Source organism: Monodelphis domestica, chromosome 2 (assembly GCF_027887165.1).
Source record: "Monodelphis domestica isolate mMonDom1 chromosome 2, mMonDom1.pri, whole genome shotgun sequence".
NCBI classification, from domain to species: Eukaryota; Metazoa; Chordata; class Mammalia; order Didelphimorphia; family Didelphidae; genus Monodelphis; species Monodelphis domestica.
The window spans coordinates 2,780,633-2,802,467 of record NC_077228.1 but is presented as its reverse complement, the minus strand read 5'-3'; the positions used below and the strand labels follow the sequence as shown (position 1 = coordinate 2,802,467).

At 36.4% G+C, this 21,835-nt stretch overlaps 1 protein-coding gene across 4 annotated transcripts in view; it reads right to left on the bottom strand.

Annotated features, from left to right (window-relative positions):
* Window positions 1-15,777: 15,777 nt before the first annotated feature.
* The window catches only part of LRRIQ3 (leucine rich repeats and IQ motif containing 3), a 166,436-nt gene continuing 160,378 nt past the window's right edge, over window positions 15,778-21,835 (bottom strand). For all 4 annotated transcript variants that reach the window (XM_056814926.1, XM_056814924.1, XM_056814923.1 and 1 more), the window contains one exon: window positions 15,778-16,313. In XM_056814926.1, coding sequence (XP_056670904.1) covers window positions 16,145-16,313 — 169 coding nt within the window. In that variant the 3' untranslated portion in view covers window positions 15,778-16,144. The remainder of the gene's footprint in view (window positions 16,314-21,835) is intronic.

Genomic DNA, 21,835 nt, shown 5'->3' with positions numbered 1-21,835 from the left:
GTAGTGGCAATGCAATGTCCCTGAACAATCTGCAGGGATCTAAAAAATACTATCCACAAGCAGAGGATAAACTGTGGAAGTAAAAACACTGATGAAAAGCAACTGCTTGACTACAGGGGTTGAGGGAATATGACTGAGGAGAGACTCTAAATGAATACTCTAATGCAAATACCAACAACATGGCAATGGGTTCGAATCAAGAACACATATGATAACCAGTGGAATTGTGTGTCGGCTATGGGAGAGGGAAAGGTGGCGGGAGGGGGGGAGGGGAGGAAAAGAAAATGATCTTTGTTTCCAGTTGGAAATGACCAAATAAAATAATGTTCAAAATTTTAAAAAAATAGTTTTGATTTCTTTAACTTGAAAATTGCCTATTCATGTCCCTTGCCCATTTTTCAATTGGAGAATGACTTGATTTTTTATACAATTGATTTAGCTCTTTGTAAATTTGACTAATTAGACCTTTGTCAGAGGTTTTACAATGAAGATTGTTTCCCAACATGTTGCTTCCCTTCTAATTTTACATGCATTAGTTTTGTTTGTACAAAAACTTTTTAATTTGATGCAATCAAAATTATTGATTTTACATTTTGTGATTTTTCCTAGCTCTTTCTTGGTTTTAAAGTCTTTCCTTTCCCAAAGATCTGACAAGTATACTATTCTGTGTTTGCCTGATTTGTTTATAATTTCCTTCTTTATATTCAGGTCATTCACCCATTCTGAATTTATCTTGGTGTAGGGTTTGGGTGTAGGGTGTAGATTTCCCAGGATATCCTTGATCTTTTGTTCTTCCAAATGAACTTTGTTGTGTTTTTTACTAATTCAGTAAAAAAGTTTTTTTTGTAGTTCACTAGGTATAGCACTAAATAAGTGAATTAATTTGGGCAGGATTGTCATTTTTATTATGTTAGCTCATCCTACCCATGAGCAATTAATGTTTTTCCAATTGTTTTGATCTAGTTTTAATTGTATGAAGAGTGTTCTGTAGTTGAGTTCATATATTTCCTGTGCTTGTCTCGGCAGATAGATTCCGAAGTATTTTATATTGTCTAGGATGATTTTATATGGAATTTCTCTTTCTAATTCTTGCTGCTGAAATGGGTTAGAGATATATAGAAATGCTGATGACTTATGTGGGCTTATTTTGTATCCTGCAACTTTGCTAAAGTTGTTGATTATTTCGACTAGCTTTTTGGTTGATTCTCTGGGTTTCTTTTAGTAGACCATCATATCATCTGCAAAGAGCGATAACTTGGTCTCCTCATTGCCAATTTTAATACCTTCAAATTTTTTTTCTTCTCTAATTGCTACTGCTAGTGTTTCTAGTACAATGTCAAATAATAGAGGTGAAAATGGGCATCCTTGTTTCACTCCTGATCTTATTGGTTCTTCTAGTTTCTAGCTTCTAGAACTAGCTTCTAGTTCATCCCCATTGCAGATGATGTTTGCTGATGGTTTTAGATATATACTGTTTATTATTTTTAGGAATGACCCTTCTATTCCTATACTTTCTAGTGTTTTCAATAGGAATGGGTGTTGTATTTTATCAAAGGCTTTTTTCTGCATCTATTGCGATAATCATGTGATTTTTGTCAGTTTGCTTGTTAATATGGTCAATTATGTGAATGGTTTTCCTAATATTGAACCATCCTTGCTTTCTTGGTATGAATCCTGCCTGGTCATAATGAATAACCCTTTTGATGACTTGCTGGAGTCTTTTTGCTAGTATCCTATTTAAGATTTTTGCATGTATGTTAATTAAGGAGACTGGTCTATAGTTTTCTTTCTCTGTTTTTGACCTGCCTGGCTTTGGGATCAGTACCATATTTGTGTCTTAAATTTGTTATAACTCCTTTGCTTATTCTGTCAAATAGTTTGTACAATGTTGTGATTAGTTGCTCTTTGAACGTTTGATAGAATTCATTTGTGAATCCATCTGGACCTGGAAATTTTTTCTTAGGGAGTTCTTTGATGTCTTGTTAAATTTCTTTTCCTGATATGGGGCTATTTAGGTAACCTAATTCTTCCTTTGTTAGTCTAGGCAAATAATATTTTTGTAAGCATTCATCAATACCTCCTAGATTGCCATATTTGTTGCCATATAATTGGACATAGTAGTTTTTAATGATTGTCTTAATTTCCGCTTCATTAGAGGTGAGGTCTCTCTTTTCATCTTGGATTGTCACTTGGGTTTTCTTCTTTCCTTTTTTTAATTAGACTGATCAGTACTTTGTCTATTTTATTTGTTTTTTCAATGTACCAGCTTCTAGTCTTATTTATTAAATCAATAGTTCTTTGACTTTCAATTTTATTAATTTATCCTTTGATTTTTTATCTCTAATTTAGTCTTCATCTGAGGATTTTTAATTTGTTCACTTTCTATTTCTTAATTTGCATGCCCAATTCATTGACCTCTGCCCTCCCTAATTTGTTAATATATGAACTCAAGGATATAAATTTCCCCCTGAGTAGTGCTTTGGCTGCATCCCATAGATTTGAAATGATGTATCATCATTGTCATTTTATTCAATGAAATTATTGTTTCTCTGATTTGTTCTTTAACCGGTCTTGGAGAGTCATATTGTTTCATTTCCAATTAATTTTTTATTTACCTCTCCATGTACCCTTACTCATGATTATTTTCATTGCATTGTGATCTGAGAAGGCTGCATTTATTATTTCTGCTCTTTTGCACTTGTTTACAATATTTTTATGCCCTAACACATGGTCAATTTTTGTGAATGTATCATGAGCTACTGAAAAGAAGGTGTATACCTTTTTGTCCCTATTTATCTTTCTCCACATATCTACTAACCAATTTTTTCTAAGATTTCATTCACTTCTCTTGCCTCTTTATTATTTTTTTGGTTTGATTTATCTAGTTCTGATAGAGGAAGGTTCAGGCCTCCCACTAGTATAGTTTTCCTATCTATTTTATCCTTGAGCTCCACTAGTTTCTCCTTTAGAAATTTGGATGCTATTGCCATTTGGTGCATACATGTTGAGTTCTGATATTTCCTCATTGTCTATACTGCCTTTTATCAGGATGTAATTGGGGAAGTTTTCTTGGATAATTTTCTGTAGTATTATGTCCAAGATTTTTCTTTTCTCATGGTCTTCTGGTAGACCAATGATTCTTAAATTGTCCCTCCTCGGATGATTTTCTAAATCTTCTGTTTTGTGAATGAGATACTTCATATTTTCCTCAATTTTTTCATTCTTTTGGTTTTGTTTTATTGTGTCCTGCTGCCTTGTGAGGTCACTTAATTCTAGTTATTGTATTCTGGTTCGTAAAGCCTGGATTTCATCCCTGGCTTTTTGGTCATCCTACTACTTCTGGTCTGATTTTCTTTGGAGGTCATCTTTCCTTCTCTTTACCTCATCTCTCATCTCCTTTGCCTCATCTTTCATTTTCTTTGCCTCATCTTTCATCTCCTCTTCCTCATTTTCAAGCTGCTTGATTTTGGTTTTCAAGACACTATTTTATGTTTCCAGATGACTTATCTTAGTTTTTAAGATCCTTTCCCTATTGTCTTCAGCCTCTATTAATTGTGTTTTGAATGGCATTTTGAGTTCTTACAAAGTCTGTATCCAATTCCCTGGGATTTCTGATTTATTGTTTGATGATCCCTCCTCCTCTGTTCTGTTTGCTCTTTGTTGCCTTTATAGAATCTGTCTATTGTAATTTCTTTTTACTTTTTCTGTTGTTTGCTTATATTTACTCCTTCTTTACTTCCCATATTTGTCTGTGCTCTTGCTCCTCTCATTTTTTGGTTTGGGGTTTTTCTGACAGTCTCCCCTCTTGGAGCATTGGCAGAAGATCTCTCCTTGCAGTCTATGGGGGAGGGGTGTTGGAGTTTGAGCTTCCCTGTCCTCTGGAAGCTGTTGATTGGATTAAAGTCCAGCAGTCTGTGGGGGAGGAGTGTCAGAGCTTAGGCTTCCCAGAACTCTGAAGACTTTTGATGGGATTAAGTTCAGCTGGGTTGGGCTGGATGTGCTCTGAGGCCAAAACCTCCTGGAAGGCTGGAGCAATAAGGAGGGTCTCTGCCACTCTGACCAGGCTGCCTGTTCTGTGCTCCCTCTCCAGTTCCTTCCACACCACCTGTGTTAGACTCTCTGAGTCTTCAGGCCTGCCCACAAGGTACACCCCCCAGAGCAGCACCTTCACCCGCCCAGAAGTTCCCGCTGCTGCTAGAGGCTTAGTGCTCCATGTGGGGGGTAGGGGTCCTGGGACCTTACTTCTGCCTTCCCCTTAAACCCTAGTATTCTCGAATTCCAGCTTTTGGGGGGTATACCTTTTGAATTGAGTCCAGCAGGAAGGTTCCTTGGCTCTATCTTGTTGTTAGGTTTGATTTTTAGTCCCCTAGGAGAATTCAGTTTGTAATTGGTACAGAAGGGTTTTCAGAGGTCTGAACTCTTGCTGCCTCTATGCCACCATCTTGACTTTGCTCCTTGTCTACACTTTAGAATAGAGAAAATCCCTAGTGCAAATCATGCAACTCACAATGCACCTCTTTCAGCCAGCCCACCTTTCTTGGCAGAGGTGGTGGACTAGTAATTAACAAGTGTTTATCAAGAACAATGAATCCCAATACTATATAAATTATGTAATAAAATAAGCAAAGAAGGAGTCTTAGCGAATTCCTCTTATGACACAAATATGGTACTGATATCGAAGTCAGGCAGTCCAAAAACAGTCCCAAAACTACAGAACAATATCCTTAACATAGGTGCAAAAGTCTTAAATAATATAATACCAGAGAGACTACAGGAAGTTATCACAACAATTGTTTACTATGAACAGGTGGGATTTATACCAGGAATGTAAGGATGATTTAATATTAGGAAAACCATCCACATAATTCACCACATCAACAACCAAACTAACAGAAAGCACTCGATTATCTCAATAGATACAGAAAAAGCCTTTGACAAAATGCAATACTCTTTCGTATTGAAAACACTAGAAAGCATAGGAATAGAAGGGCCTTTCCTAAAAATAATAAACAGTATATATTTAAAAGCATCAGCAAGTATCCTCTGCAATGGGGACAAACTAGAAGCCTTCCCAATATGATCAGAAGTGAAGTAACGATGCCCATTATCACCGCTATTATTTAACATTGTATTAGAAATGCTAGTGATAGCAATTAGAGAAGAAAAAGAAATTGAAGGGATTAAAGTAGTCAGTGAGGAGACTAAACTATCACTCTTTGCAGATGATATGATGGTCTACTTAAAGAATCCTAGAGAATCAACTAAAAAGCTTGTGGAAATAATCAACAACTTTAGCAAAGTTGCAGGATATATGCATAAACCCACATCAATCATCAGCATTTCTATATGTTTCCATCAAAATTCAGCAGCAAAAGTTAGAAAGAGAAATTCCATTTAAAATCACTCTGGACAATATAAAATACTTGGGAATCTATCTGCCCAGACAAACATAGGAATTATATAAACACAACTACAAAACACTTTTCACATCATTCAAACTAAATATAAACAACTAGGAAAAACATTAATTTCTCATGGGTAGGATGAGCTAATATAATAAAAATGACAATCCTACCCAAATTAATCTACTTATTCAGTGCCATACTTGTTAAACTACTAAAAAAACATTTTAATAGAATTAGAGAAAATTATAACAAAGTTCATCTGGAAGAACAAGAGATTAAGAATGTCAAGGGAACTAATGAAAAAAATGTAAAGGATGGGGTATTAACAGTATCAGATCTTAAACTATACTATAAAAGCAGTGGTCATCAAAATATATGGTACTGGCTAAGAGACAGAAGGGAGGATCAGTGGAATAGACATGGAGTAAATGACCTCACAAAGATAATATTTGATAAAATCAAAGACCCCAGCTTTTGGGAAAAGAACTCACTATTTGACAAAAACTTCTGGGAAAATTGGAAAATGGTATGAGAGAAATTAGTTCTAGATCAACATATTACACCCTAAACCAAGATAAATTCAGAAAGAGTAAGTGACTTAAATATAAAGAGTGAAATCATAAGTAAATTAGGTGAACGTAGTATAGTATACCTGTCAGATCTGTGAGAAAGGAAAGAATTTAAGACCAAGCAAGAGATAGAGAACATTGCAAAATGTAAAGTAAGTGACTGGTTTTATCAAATTTAAAAGCTGTTGTACAAACAAAACCAATGGAATCAAAATTAGAAGGAAAGCAATGGACCAGGAAATTTTTTTTATAATAAAACTGACAAAATTTCCAAAATATGTAAGGAGCTAAATCAATTATACAAAAAAAAAATCAAGCCATTCCCCAATCAACAAATGATCAAAAGACATGAATATGCAGTTTTCACATGAAGAAATCAAAACTATCAATCACATGAAAAAGTGTTTTAAATCCCTCCTGATTAGAGAAATGCAAATTAAAACAACTCTGAGGAGCCACCTAGCAGACTTATCAATATGGAAGCAAAGGAAAGTGATAAATGTTGGAGGGGGTATGGCAAAATTGGGACATTAATAAACTGCTGGGGGAGTTGTGCATTGATCCTACCATTCTGGAGGGCAATTTAGAACTATGGCCAAAGGGCTTTAAAAGTATGCCTACCTTTTGTCCCAGCCATAGCACTGCTGGATTTGTACCCCCAAAGAGATCATAAAGAAAAGATTTATACAAAAATATTCATAGCTGCGCTCTTTGTGGTGGCAAAAAATTGGAAACTGAGGGGATGTCCCTTGATTGGGGAATGGCTGAATATATTGTGATATCTAATGGTGATGGAATACTGTTGTACTGTACTGGGGAGGGGTTCCTTGGCTGGTGGGGCAGTGTCAGCATAAATTGAATAAATGATGGGAATCAGTTAACATTTCAACCTGCAGTCAGACGTCACAAGAAACTGCTCTGCCTTTGGCTGGCTTGACTTTATTTTTATACCCTAGGGATTACCTATGTTCTTGGCACACAATTTCATTTTTCAACATACATGATTCCTTACAGGTAATGGAGTAAGTCATACATTAACTTTTAACAAATTGTTTAATCAACATTCAATGATTATCCTACACACTTTAATTCCATGGATTCTAACAACAAACGTGAAGCTTTCACAGAAGATGGATGTTTTTCTCATCACAGGCAGCATGGCTAGAGGTCAGTTCCACATTAATCTGTGAGGTGCTCAGATTTTCAGTTTAAGCCAAAAGTGTTTATTCATTGCTTTAATCAAATAACAATCAATCAAATTTTCTAAGGAGATAATCAACACACAACACTGTTGTCAAATCTATGTTAATCAACATAACCCAGTTTTAAGTATTTTTTCCAATAGCAGGCTTTCACATTCTAATGTTTCACTAAGGTTTCCAAGACATTTTAACTTACCTACAGTTAGCAAAACAAATCAAAGGGATGGAAAATTCCAGCCTCTCCAAGAAAGGCATTTAATATACTTGTCATCCCTGACCTGTACAAGGGGATGGAGAATCTAAATGTAGTTTTATTAGAAGTTTTATATCTAAAAGAGGGGTCTCATCTCTGGTCCTCTATCTAAATGAGTGCATAGGAATCTTTAAGTTTAATTTTGTAAGTAGCATCTCTTGGAGATATTCTGGGGAATAAAGTGGGACATCTGTTTTAATCCTGCAGGTTGTTTGCTCTCATCTATTTTTCCTGGGGCTAAGGAGAAAATAATAATCATAGCAATTCCAATAATAAGGGATGTTAGTGAGAGAAATCACACAGAGGGGATCTGAGTGGATATTTCCATCCTTCCTGGGGGCCACTTTGCAGTCCCTAGCTTCCACTTGTGACCATATCAACCAGCATGGATTTGATGGATCCCAGCATATCCCCCTTTTTTGTTTTTTAATTGAAGTGACTAACTCAATTTGAACTTAATGTAGGGTAGAACCTAGGTATCAGACGATGACTGGAAAATAAAAAGGAATAAGAAAAAATAATACAAGAGCAAATCCACAAGCAATAAGGGTATGAGTGAAATCATTATTGGAAATGAAGGAAGAAACACTCTCATAAAAGAATGATGCAATGAAGGAGGAAGAATAAAGGGAAGTACCAGAATGAGTAATATCCATAATTTGCTTATGCAATGTTTTAAGATCCACAGAAAACACCAAATGATTCCAAATACCAAAAATATGTTACTGTATGTTCTACCAAGGAATATCTGATTCATTATATAGGAGGGGAGAAATACAGATCCATTTAAAGTCAGCATGACATTTTGACTTGAACCTCACTTTTATATTTTGCAACTGATTCCCAATATAAATAATAGCCTCTTCAAGGACATTTATATGAGCTTCCAACCCCTTATCAATATGTTCCTGGGTCAAAAGAGGAGGTGAAACATTTTTTGATAGATTATCCACATGTTGTGCGGTATGGACTCCTTGAACAATAGTATTAGTGGAACTAGCTAGGGATGCAATGTCAGAGATAACTGCAGTAATACCCCAAATAAAGGAAGCAATAAAACATTTGGAGCAGCCCCTATTGTGGGAAATCAATTGTAGGGCATAAATACCTGGGTCATTATACCAGTCAGTAGTCATATTAACAGGAAGCATAAAAAAGGTGGTTGTTTAACAACAAATACAGTGGTAGCAGGAATGGAGGAATTATGGCAATTAATTAAAATACATCCTGAACAAGAAATTCTAAAAGTCATGGGGGAAGTGCACTGTAAAAAAGAAGAACCATCAAGTGGTTGTAGAAGTAATGAATAAGGGGCTCTAACACAAGCCTGAATGGATCAGGATTATTTCTTGTCACCAGGGCACAGCAATACAGCTGGGAAGAGAGAAGCAATGGGTCTCCATAAAGAAAAATGAGTAATAGGAGATGAGGGGCTATCAATGGCAAACATTCCAGGGAGTACAGATAAAAGGGCTAACATGGCAGGAAATAAAGCAGTAGTACAATCAGGAGGTGCAGATCCTTGCTTGTCCACTCTTTCTTTCACCTGGGCTGCAAGTATCTTAAGTTGTCCCCCAGTTGGTAGAGCATCCTGACTTGTTTTGGCACAGTCTCTTTGCATCTGCATAAGCTTGTTGTTGGGGTGAGAGTCATGGCAAGGATGTGTAAATCTCTCTCAAATCCAAATGTGTGTAGGAGTACCTGGGCGGGGGGGGGGGGGGGGTGGACACAAACAGATCCTCGGCCCCAGAAGAGGGCTGAGGGCTACCAATGATTATTTCCAAATGGCCTTTTCTCTTAGGAAGTATATGGGATTCTCGTCTTTAAAATTAATTTGAGTTGTGAAGTGAAGTTCACAAGAGCTTTGGATGTATATGCTGGGCCATTGTCTGTTTTAAGGATGTTGGAAATACCCATAACTTGGAATGCAGACAGTTAGTGAAAAATTACATATTGTACTGCTTTAGTAGTATGTATAGAAGCAAAAAATTAGATTAGAAAAAGTATCCACGGATAAGTGAATGAAGAAGGAACGTCCAAAGGAAGGATAATGTGTGATGATGTCCATCTGCCATAGAAAAGTGGGAAGGAGCCCCTTGTGGTTAATGGCAATATGAGAGGGAGGAGATAATGTGGGTAAACACGACAGGCAGCATATATCTATGCCAAATAGCAATTAATAACATTGATAAAACTTTGGCTGAATCTTCTTTCATCTTCATCTTCATGGATCATGTTTAACATATTGTAGAATAAATTTTTCTACTTTAGGAGACATCAAAATTCCTGCAGTCCTGACCTTTAACCTAAGGATTTAGATTATATTTCCCTTGTAAATAGCTAAATTCTACTTGTGACGTTTAATTGTAGGCCAATCAAAATCTCAGAAATGCAGGAGAAAAGATCTTGTTTAGAAATAGACATGCAGCAAATAGCAATAAAAGCAAAGCATACCAAATGTGGTTTCTTTCTTCTTAAAAGACAAAAATTCTACCTATAATCAATAATACTCCAATTCCAGTCATTACCATGATTTAAAAACAAGCTCTTTGCATGTTCACATAACCTAGCAATGGCTACAATAGTGGCCTCAGATAAGTGTAACTTTGCTGCGTAGAAGCTGTATTTATGCACATGTCACTGTAGTGGTGAAAACTAGCCTCGCACATCTAGTTAGTGCCATCCTACTCGTGATGGGACTTTTCCTGCTCTCTAAGAATCCTCTTCACTGCAATAGGAAAAGGGAGGTGTGAGGGCCCCCCGGCTGCAGCAGGAGAAAGGAGGGCTTCCCTCAAAAACCCAATCCAGTCCAATCTTCAATAGCCGGGTTTTAAAATCAGAGGATTTGTGTTTCCAAAAATATCGGTAGATTCCCATACAGAAAGGTGGATAATGGAATCCTTTTTCCAATAACCAATGAAGTTATTTGTAATCAAAAACTTGCTTCTGCTTGTCAGCGAGTGTTTGTTTGTTTACTTCACTCTAGCGGTGAGAAGAACGAGGGCTCACAGTAAACCATCCAGTGTGTTTCCTAACAATTCTCACTTAATAAACAATTCCTTGGAGGGGTTCCTAGACTTCACTTTTCAAAATGTAACCCTTAATGTAGACGATGAACGCCTTTTCCCACGCTGTTTAAGAATCCCCATGTTAGCATCTGCCAAATTCTCGGTACCTTTGGAAAGTCACCTGCACTGATGACCAGATTTGACATGCTCTCCGGCCATCGCTTCTTTCTGTGTTTAACAGCACGTCGTTAAAGAACGTTTCTTTTGAAAATGCAAACTTTAAATCTTACAAAGAGTTCTCCCCAATACGCCATAGCCTAAGCCTGACTGAATTTAGTGCCTAAATGAAATCATATACTTTACTAGTCCTAGTGATAATAAACAACACTCTAGCTATAGGAGTTGTGCGGAATTAAATTTGGCTAACAGTTCATTGATACCCAACTCTCACCATGAAACCACACTGCGTCACAGTACATTTTCAGACTAATTAGCAATTCTCCAAAGTTACATATATAAATATTTAATATTAAATCTAAGAGAATAATCAAATTATGGGATGAAATTTCCCTTCGTGTGTTCCAAATTAATCTTTTTTCTTCTCTCGGATGGGCCCCTCCAAGATAAGGAAAAAGATTTATGGAACAATCTCTCAAATTTAGAGGCCAGAATTCATTACCTCCTTTCATGGAAGACTCTGAAACATATTCTGCGAATGCCCAATTAGGAAAACATAAAGACAGAACTTATAACCTGGACACACAAAAAGACACATAAAACAAGCATTAAACACAGACTAAGGGAAGCATGCTTTTAAAAATTAAGGTATTTACTCAAGATATTGAAGAAAAAAAAAGAAGAAATAAAAAAATCCCATCTTGCCTTTTCCAAAGCACTATCCCTTTAAAGCTATGAGAAGTGAGAAGAGATTTTGGCTCCACAAGCCTTAAGCATAAACATTTGAAGAGGCGGGTGACAAAAGATTGAATGATGGGCTCCTCTCTGCTAGAATTGTGGAGCTGGGGGTTGTGAGGGCGAAGGGCCCTTCATTCCCTTCCATTTACTTCTCCCTTCTTTAAGTGAAGGAAAATACTTAGGAGGAGGAGGGGCTGTCTGTGGCTGTCTAACCCAAATGGGATTATTATAACAAGCCACCTTATCCTTTAAAATAGCTTCATCTAAATCTATTCTTCCTTCATCAGGAAATCCTGGGCTACAGATTTGAATAAAATCAAGAAGCTTAGTCAGATGCTGTTTACTTACTTTGACTCCTCTCTTCTGGAGGGTGTGCTTAATTATCTCAATGAATAGCTTTCTTTCCTTTTATCTACTATGTCTCATAGCCTTCTTTTTATCTTACAAGTTCCTTTTTCCTCACCCCTCTAACCTGCACTCACTTGCAGGGGGGCTGCAGCACCCTTAGGTGAGATCCTAGTTGCCCAAATTTAGTGAGTTTTTATTTTTGGTGGGGGGAGGCTTACCTATCCAAGTGTCCCTCATTCTAGGTACCAGATATCAGCATTGGTGAAAACATGGCACATATGCAGAGCCAACACTCCAAGAACTGCTCTGTTCCCTTCCTCCTAGCACCTGAGAACATCTTTTGTAAGTTCCCCTCTATCCAGATGTCCATAGCAAGCACTTTCTCCCTTAACTCTCTCCAGTAATGCAGGGACTCACAGACAGCTTGAATTTTTCCTCTGAAAACTCAAACTTGGAAAAGGTTCTCCAATGCTGCCCTATATGGTCATTTTTTGAAAGTGCCATATACAGCTGAGGAAAATGTATACTCCTTTCATTTCCCATTTAATTTTCTCCAGAGGCCTGTTAAATCTAACATTTTCTAAAATTGAATTCCTTCTCATAAATTTCTTTGTTAATTTTGTTTAATCTACAACTAGGAGAAAACTGAGATCCTCCACTACTATAGTTTGTGTCTATTTCCTCTTGTTACTCACTTTAACTTTTACTTAAAAAAAATTTGAATATCCTGTCGTGTATATATATACATGTACATATATATATATACATATTTATGTTTAGTCTTAATTTTACTTCATTTGCTTTTAGAGAAATGTAAATTCCCTGGTTTTCTCTTTTAATTAGGACTATTTTTATTTTTGTTTTGTCTAAGATCATGATTTCTGCTCCTCCTTTTTTTTTAACTCCAGCTGAACTGCTCCAGTCCAAATTTTACCATGTCTCTCTCTTTTTTCCAGTTGTGTTTCTTGTAAGCCACATATTTGATTCTAATTTTTAATCCATTTTATTTTCTGCTTTGATTTTATGAGTGTTTTTTCTATTCACATTCAAAGTTATAGACCTCAATGTAAAGCAGCCCTTCCTATTTATTCCAATGTGGTCACACAGAGTATGATATGTGCCTTGTTCCAGAGGAGGCTTTGGACTTTAGCCACCTTCAATTTCACATTAAATGAATGAATGAATGCAAATTATTTTATTTGAGATTTTTAGGGATCTCCAGCTAGAATATGTGTTTTGCGATGATACCTATAAGGTCTTACTTAGTTTTAAGAAATTAAGGAATCTAAGGAGATAAACAACAAATATGGTGAAATGGAGGTATAATTTCACTAATAAAAATATGTTTCAGTTTAGTGATGAAATCAAAGAGACCAAAGGCACATGCAGCCTCCGAGGGAGGAAAGCATAGGTTCAAGCCCTATCTCTGCCTCATAAGTAGTTATTTGAGCCTGGACCAGTCACTTAATTTCTTGATGTTCTAGAAAATTCTGGATTGCCATGCATGGAATAGAAGTCACTGATTTTTATTGACAAGACTTTGTTTCCAGTTGTTTCAATAAGTGAAAAACAGTGAAATCAGCTTTAGGCCCAATCTCCTTTGTGTTCCAGTAGAAGATCTGAGGACAGAAAAATTAAATTTGAATTCAATTTTTTTCTCCTTTAAGGATCTGAAATCCATCTTCTCTCTGATTCAGTTTTTTTCAGATATTCTAAACCTATTCTAGCTACAACTCTTAATGACTTTATAATATTAATATAATATGTAATAAATATAATAATGATGGAATAATATTGATATACAAGTCAAAAAAGAGCGAATTCCATTATTCACCATGGATTCATTGACAAAAACTAAATAGCCCTGATGAAAAAGAAACACTACTCTGAAGAGACATGAACATAATATGCCACAAGCAAGAACTCCAGTGCCAATATCCGGCACAAAACAATGCAATGATTCACATCAGATCTTCTCAGAGGGAGAACAAATGGGCATTTGGGGATTTAGGATTTAGCACAATTGGGCAAATAACTGCAAGATTGCACATCATCTGATAAAATTTCATTTGTGATTTAAAATTATTATTCTATGTATTTTCTTATTTTTATTGTCAATTATGAATAACTGAATTTATATGTTGAGTTTGAGTAAAATTAAGTCCACTAAATACTTACATATGTGTGATAGGCATATATAATTTGATATTTCCAACCGCAATGCCAAATTTATAGATGAGGAAACTGAGGCAAACAGGGTTAAGTCACCTGAGGAAAGAAAACTATCACTCTTTGCAGGTAATACAATATTATACTTAGGGAATTACAGAGAATTGAACAAAAAACTAATTGCTCATCAGCTACATAACTCTGAAATATAAACTACCTTTCACACAAATAAATTAGTTCTGATTAGAGAAATATTAATTGCCCATGGATAGACCTGACTTCAAATCCAGTCTCAGCTGTTTGATCCATGGCAAGTCACTTACGCCTATTTGTCTCAGATGCTTCATCTATAAAATGACTTAGAGAAGAAATCTCAAACCATTTCAGGAGTTTTGCCCAAAAAATCTCAAATGGGATCATGAAGACTCAGACATAACTTAAATAACTGAACAACAAAAAAGGCTGAACCAATGTAATAACACAAAAATTCTAGTTAATTTAAATTTACTCTATATTGCCATGCCAATCAAACTACAAAGAAATTATAGATTTAGAAAAAATAATAAATCTGAAAGAATGAGAGGTGAACAATCTCAAAAGAATGAAGAAACCAGATCTCAAAGTATATTACAAAGTGGTAATCATGAACATAATCTTTCCCTGGATAGGAAATAGTAGTGCATCAATAGAATAGATTCAGCACACAGTACACTGTAGTAAATGACCATAGGAATCTAGAGTTTGACAAATCCAAAGATTTAAGAATTCCAAATAAAAATGCTCTGTCAAATAGTACGAGTAAAACTGGAAAGCCGTTTGTCAAAAATTAGATATAGACCAATATCTAATGTCATATACGATGGTAGTCTAAAAGGGTACAAGACATCATAAGCAAATCAAGGTAACCTGGATTATTTTACTTTTCAGATTTAGGGATAAAGAAATATGACCAAAGAAGAGAACGAGAACATTAGAGGAAAAGGGATAATTTTGATTACAGTAAATTAAAAAGGTTTTTTCCAAATAAATCCAGGAAGCTCAAGATTAGAAAGAAATCAATAATCTGTGGGGTGGGAGTAATCATGGCAAATTTCTCTAATAAAGGCCTTCTTTATTAGATTTATAAAGAATTAATTGAAATTCATAAGCATACTAGTAATTCTCCACTTAAAAAATGGACAAAAGATATAAACAGGCAGTTTTCAGAATAAGAAAGCAAAGTTATCTGTAGTCATATGAAAAAAAATTCACTAAATCACTATTGATTATAGAAACACAAATTAAAACAACCCTGGAGCAACTTCTGACTATTATTAGATTAGCTAATATGACAGAAAAGGAAAACGTCAACTTTTGATGGATTGTGGGAAAATTGGCACTCTACTGCACTGTTGAAGGAGCTGTGAACTGATCTAACTGGTGAGCAATTGGAAGTATACCCAAAGGGTTATAAAAAACCATTGTATACTCTTTGAACCAACAATACCATTACGATGTCACTACCCCAAAGAGACTAAGGAAAAAGGGAAAAAAAGATTATAAGTTCTAAAATATTTATAGTTCTAAAAAACCCTTTTTGTGTTGGCAAATGAAATAGAAATTGAGGAGATGCCCATAAATTAGGGAATAACTGAATAAGCTGTGGTATTTGATTGTGATGGAATACTATTGTGTACTAAGTGTTGATTAGCCTGATGATTTCAGAAAAGCCTTGGAAGACTTACATGAACTGAGGCAAATTGAAATGAGCAGAACCAGGAGAAAATGCACACAATTTCAGCAATATTATACATGAGCAATTGTGAATCAAGTAGACATTCTCAACAATGCAAGGATCCAAAGTAATTCTGAAGAACTTACAGTGAAAAATGCTCTGCACCTCCAGAGAAATAACCCACGGACTCTGAATGAAGATTGAAACATTATTTTTACTTTATTATCCTTGGGGATTTTTTGGTTATTTTTGTTTCTTTTGCAAAATTCTAAAAGGGAAATGTTTTACATGACTACATATATATAATCCATACCACATTGTTTGTTTTCTCAAAGAGGAGAGATGGAAGGAAGGGATGGGGATAATAGAGACTTGAGATTTTAAAAATAGATGTTGAAATTTTTGTCTTTATATAATTGATAATAAAATAAACTAAAATTTGAACTAAAAAAAGAATAAAACAAACTGTTCTGCTCCATGAAAGCAGATGTCTTCTTGCTTCAGAGAGTGTTCCCAGTGTACTTTGACATGAAGTATAATCACTTTAGCAATGCAGGTGAGCTAAGAAAAGAAACTCGGCTTTCCCAGTCCTAAAGGCACATAAACATGATGCTTTTTCATGGCGGCTACTCTGTCCTTGGCTTCTTGAAGACGATCAGAAGCCTTCTGAGAAACGACGGCATGCGTAATTATTTTCTCTTCTATATGTCTCTTATGTATCACTTTAATCCTATGGAGGCAAAAGAAACAGTGATGTAAAAATATGCAAAACTCTTAATGACAAAAATATTTTGATAATATTAATAATAACTGATAATTATATATTACTTTGCAAAAGCACTTTAAAATGTTATTTCATATAAATCTTGAAATAACCCTATTATGATGTTAGCTCCATTTTATGGATGAAGAAACTAAGGCTCAGAGGATTACAAAAATTTGCCCAGGGTCATCTCAGATCGGCAATCCACTTAGCCCAATGCCTGGTGCAGTGTAGGCAGTTAATAAAGGCATCTCTTCCTCAACATCTGGGCTGGACACATGTGTTCCTTCCATGAAGCCCAGAATTCTATTCATTATAGCCCATCACCCAAATGGCAGTTTGCTTCCACGAGTCCCTGGTTTATGAAGATCAACATCATTGCAACACTCGATAGGTGTCAAAGTCTTAACGAATTTAAATAGCGTATTTGTAGATGCTGGTTTGAGGTTTTAAATATGTAGGAAGCATATTCTTACCCTGACTTGGCAGACAAGGAAGCACACGTGGATGGCGCGCCTAAGATCACACAAGGAGTAATCAATTTGAAGCTACGGGAAATCCTCCCCTGTCCCGGTCAACACCTGCTTCTCGCATGATCACACTCCTTAATCCTGACAACTGTACAAGTCAGTCCATCAAGAAGCCTTTAGTAAGCTCCTAACGGACAGGAGACATTGTACTTAGTGCCAGACAGCCCCTCGTCTCGAGGAGCTCCCAGGCTAAAGGCGGAAGGAAGGAGCCACCATTGCAAGCAACTACTACACACAAGATGTAGGCAGGACAAAGGGAAGGTAATCTCCGGAGGAAGGCTACAGAAGCTTAAAGGCAACTAGAAGGCCTTCTTATAGATGGTGGGGATTGACTTTATTCCGGCTAAAAAAAGAAAGCCAAGGAAGTAAGGAAGTGGCGATGACGAGGAAGAGGTTCTAGGCACGAAAGGCAGCCAGAGAAAATGTTGAGTGTTTTGTTCTTGTTCAAGAAGGATACAGGAGGCCACGGTCGCCGGAGAGAAGAGCACATGTGGGAGCTGGGCGAGGAAGTGTGATTGGACAAAACAAAAAGCCTGGAGAGGCCAGAAGGCACACGGTTACTGAAGACTTCAAACCCAAACGTGATGTGTATTTGATGCCAGCGGCAGTACTGAATGTGCACGACATGATCAGGCAGGCACTTTAGGAAGGTCATCGTGATAGCTAATTAGAGGGTGAGTTGGAATAGGGAGCAACATGGGGCAGGAAGACTTTCAGAAGTCTAGGTGTGACGTAGTGACAGTGCCAGAAGACAGAGGAAGGCGTGGAACCTCAAGAGAGCTTATAAAGGCAGAAATGACCGGACTTGGCAACTGACTGACAAATTGGGATGAGTGAATGGTAATCAAGGGGAGCACAGACACTTGAGCCTGGGGGCCCGGGAAAACGGTGCTGCCCAGGACAGTTTGGGGAAGTTGTAAAGGAAAGAAGGGTTCAGGGATAGGGAGGAAAATGAATTCACTTTGAAATATGTTCAGGTTAAGATGACTCAAACATCCAGTTTGAGATTTCCAATAAATCACTGCAGAGGCGAGCCTGGAGGTCAAAAAAGGTGTTAAATCTGCACAAATAGATTCAATGGTCATCTGTATAAGGTGATTTGAATCCCTCACAGCTGCTGAAATCTTGTGTAAGAAATCTCAAAGAGGGCCCCTATTGAAGTAACTCATTCTTGACTATGAGCAAGGACAATAGATTACCCTTGTGATATGGTATGAGCAATTTCAGTAATATCTAGAAGACTTTAGCCGAGGCATCAAGTTCATGGAGGCAGGACCAGATTAAAATGAAGTGGGAAAATGACAAAATAAAAAATATATAATAGAACATAATGTTGTACTGTTGTTGTTGTTTAAACCTTCACCTTCCATCTTGGAGCCAATTGGCTCCAAGGCAGAAAAGTGGCAAGGGCTACTCAATGGGGTTCAAGTGACTTGCCCAGGGTCACACAGCTGGGAAGTTTCTGAGGCCAGATTTGAACCTAGGATCTCCCATCTCTAGGTCTGGTTCTCAATCCGCTGAGCTACCCAGCTGCCCCTTGTTGTTGTCTTAAATCAATATGGGACATAGTAGCTTCTATGTGATTTTGAAAACACTATCGAAGTGTAGAGTAGTACAAGTTATAGTATTCTCTTGAAAAGTAAATAGTCAAAGGATGGAAGCAGAGCCAAGATAGCAGATTAGAGGCAACCTAGCTTAAGTCTCCCAACATTTCATTTCCAAACAACTTTTAAAGAGTGTCTCAAATCAAATTTTGTAGCAGAAAAGCCAACAAAAGGTCAGGGTGATAGATTTTCTAGTGTACAAAAACTTAGGAGGTTAGTAGAAGAATGTTGTGATACCAAGGAATAAGCCTTTCCAGAGGCCATATATACACCAGGAGGGACTTTGGGAGCTCTCATCAAAGAGATGGTAAGTGACTAGTCAGAAAGAGATTACAGTGGGGCTCTTTGTTGGCAATGTGTACAGCTAGTACTGATGGGCAATGCTATTGCTACCCTGAAGCTCAGCTTCACAGTTCCAGAGTGGAGAGAACCCTGGGGGGACAAGAGGGTTACTCAAAAAGGAGCAAGGGCACTGGCCAAAGTTCCAAGGCAAATATAGCACAAGCTCATGTGGCAACAAGAGGCCGCAAGCCCATCTTGGGTAAAGAACAGAGTGCAGACAAGGAGAACAGTAGCAAAACCTCTCTTAGGATCACACTACCTTGAGAGCAGCAAAAACTTGTGGACCCCTGAAATTAGTTCTGGAAACAGGAGCACCAAAAAAGCCTAATTGGGATAATGCCTCTTTATCACAAAGTTGAATAGAGTCCAACCTGAAAGCCATGATCTGAGAGAAAAAGCATAGAAATTATGTTGCGAGAAATTATCAAGAAAAACTGACCTGATAACTCAAATTCATATTGTAAAATGGAAATTGAAAAAGATCTCAAAATGAAACTTCCAAAGAATGTAATAGCCAAAACCAAGGAGGAAATACTGCAAGGAGCCAGAAATAAATAATTTAAATATTGTGCAGCCACAATTAGAGTTATCATGATAAAGAACTGAAAGACTTAGAATGATAGTCTGGAAGGCAAAGTAACTAGGATTATACCCAAGAATAATCTACCCAGAAAAATGAGTATAATCATTCCAGGGGGAATTGGATATTTAATGAAAAGCAAGGCTTTAAACCATTTCTGATGAAAGGACCAGAGCAGAATAGAAAATATGACACTGAAATACAAGGCTCAAGAAAAAGACTAAAATGTTAACAGAAGGATCTTAATAAAGTTAAACTATTTATATTCCTAAATGGAAAGATGATACATGTAATTTTTATGAACTTCATCATTATTACAACAATTAAAAGAAGTTTACATAGACAGAGGACATGGATATGTGTTGATTATGTTGGAATGATTTCCAAAAGAAAAAACAATTAAGAGTTGAGAAAGAGGCACTGAGAGAAAAAGGAAAGGAGAGTTAGAATGGGAAAATTTTTCACACATAACAGACTCACACAAAGAAGAGTTTTTACAGAGGATGGGAAAATAGTGAGATGGAAGCTGATGGTGGAACTTAATTCTCATTGGAATCGGTTCAAAGAGGAAAGAGTGTTTGTGTGTGTGTGTGTGTGTGTGTGTGTGTGTGTGTGTGTGTGTATGCAATCAGTTGGGTAAATAATTCTATCTTACTTGATAAAAAAAAACGATAAAAAGGGGATAAAAGAAAAGTGGGTGATAAAAGACAGTGTCATTAAGGGAGGCAACAGTTAGAACACAATAGACTTTTTAGAAGGAATAGGATAAAAAAGACAGACAATAAAAAGCATAAGAAAATGGAAAAGAGGGAAATACAGAGTTAGTAATCATAAATATGGATAGAAATGGGAAGAATTCACCCATAATACAGAAGCAGATAGCAGAATGGATTAGAAACCAAAATTTAACAATATATTGTTTACAAGAGACACTTTTGAAATAGATATAAATGTAATCAACATAAAGGACCAGAATCGAACACACTACAGCTGAACAACAACAACAAAAAAGGCAGAAGTAGCAATCATGATCTCAGACAAAGCACAACTAAAAAGACACCTAATTAAAAGGCATAATCAGGGACACTACATTTTGCTAAGAAATATCATAGATGATGAAGCAATATAAAAAAAATATAGCAAGTTTCTCAAACAAAGGCTTCATTTCTCAAATGCATACTGACTATACAACTGAATTGTATGTATAAAAATAACAGGCATTTCTCAAAAGATAAATGGTCAGAGGATATAAATAATTTTTAGAAGAGATCAAAGCTATCTATCTAATTTCTATTGATTAAAGAAGGCAAATTAAAATAACTCTGAGATATATCTTCACATCTTTCTAAGTTCTAATTTCTCAAATTTACAAGGAACTAAGTCATATTTATAAGAAATCAAACCATTCCCCAATTGAAAAGTGGTTAAGGGACATGAATAGGCAGTTTTAACATGAAGAAATCAAAACTATCAATAATCACATGAAAAAATGTTCTAAATACTTCCTGACTAGAGAAATGCAAATCAAAACAACTCTTAGTAACCACCTCACACCTACAAGATTGGGTACTAGAATGGTAAAGGAAAATAATAAATATTGGAGGGGGCATAGCAAAGTTGGAACATTAATGCATTGCTGGACGAGTTTTGAATTGATCCAACCATTCTGGAAGGTAATTTGGAAATATGCCCAAAGGGCTTTAGAAGAATACATGTCCTTTGATCCAGCAATACCACTACTGCATTTGTACTCCAAAGAGATCATAATGAAAAATGATTGTACAAAAATATTTATAGCCACACTCTTTGTGGTGGCAAAAAATTGGAAAATGAGGGGGGTATTCATTTATCAGGGAATGACTGAATAAATTGTGATATCTGATGGGTATGGAATACTATTGTGCTAAAAGGAATGATGAACTGGAGGGATTCCATGTGAACTGGGACGACCTCCAGGAAGTGATGCAGAGCAAAAGGAGCAGAACCAGGAGAACTTTGTACACAGAGACAGATACATTGTAGCACAATCTAGTGTAATTGACTTTGCTTCTATCAGCAGTGCAATGACCTAGGCCAATCCTGAGGGACTTATGAGAAAGAATGTATCCACATCCAGAGAAAGAACTGTGGGAGCAGAAACACAGAAGAAAACATGATTTATTACTCAGTTATATGGATACAGAATGTAGGGTTTTGGTTTTTAAAAGACCACTTTATTAAAAAAATGAATAATATGGAAAGAGATATTGAGTGATGATACATATATAACCCAGTGGATTTACTTGTTGGCTCTGGGAGGGGAGGTAAGGGAGAGAACATGAATCATGGAACCATGGAAAAATACTTTTTTAAAAATTACAAATGCTATAGGGGATGAGGGAAAAATAAATATGCTAATGAATTTTGAAATAATGAACTAATCTAAACCTTCTG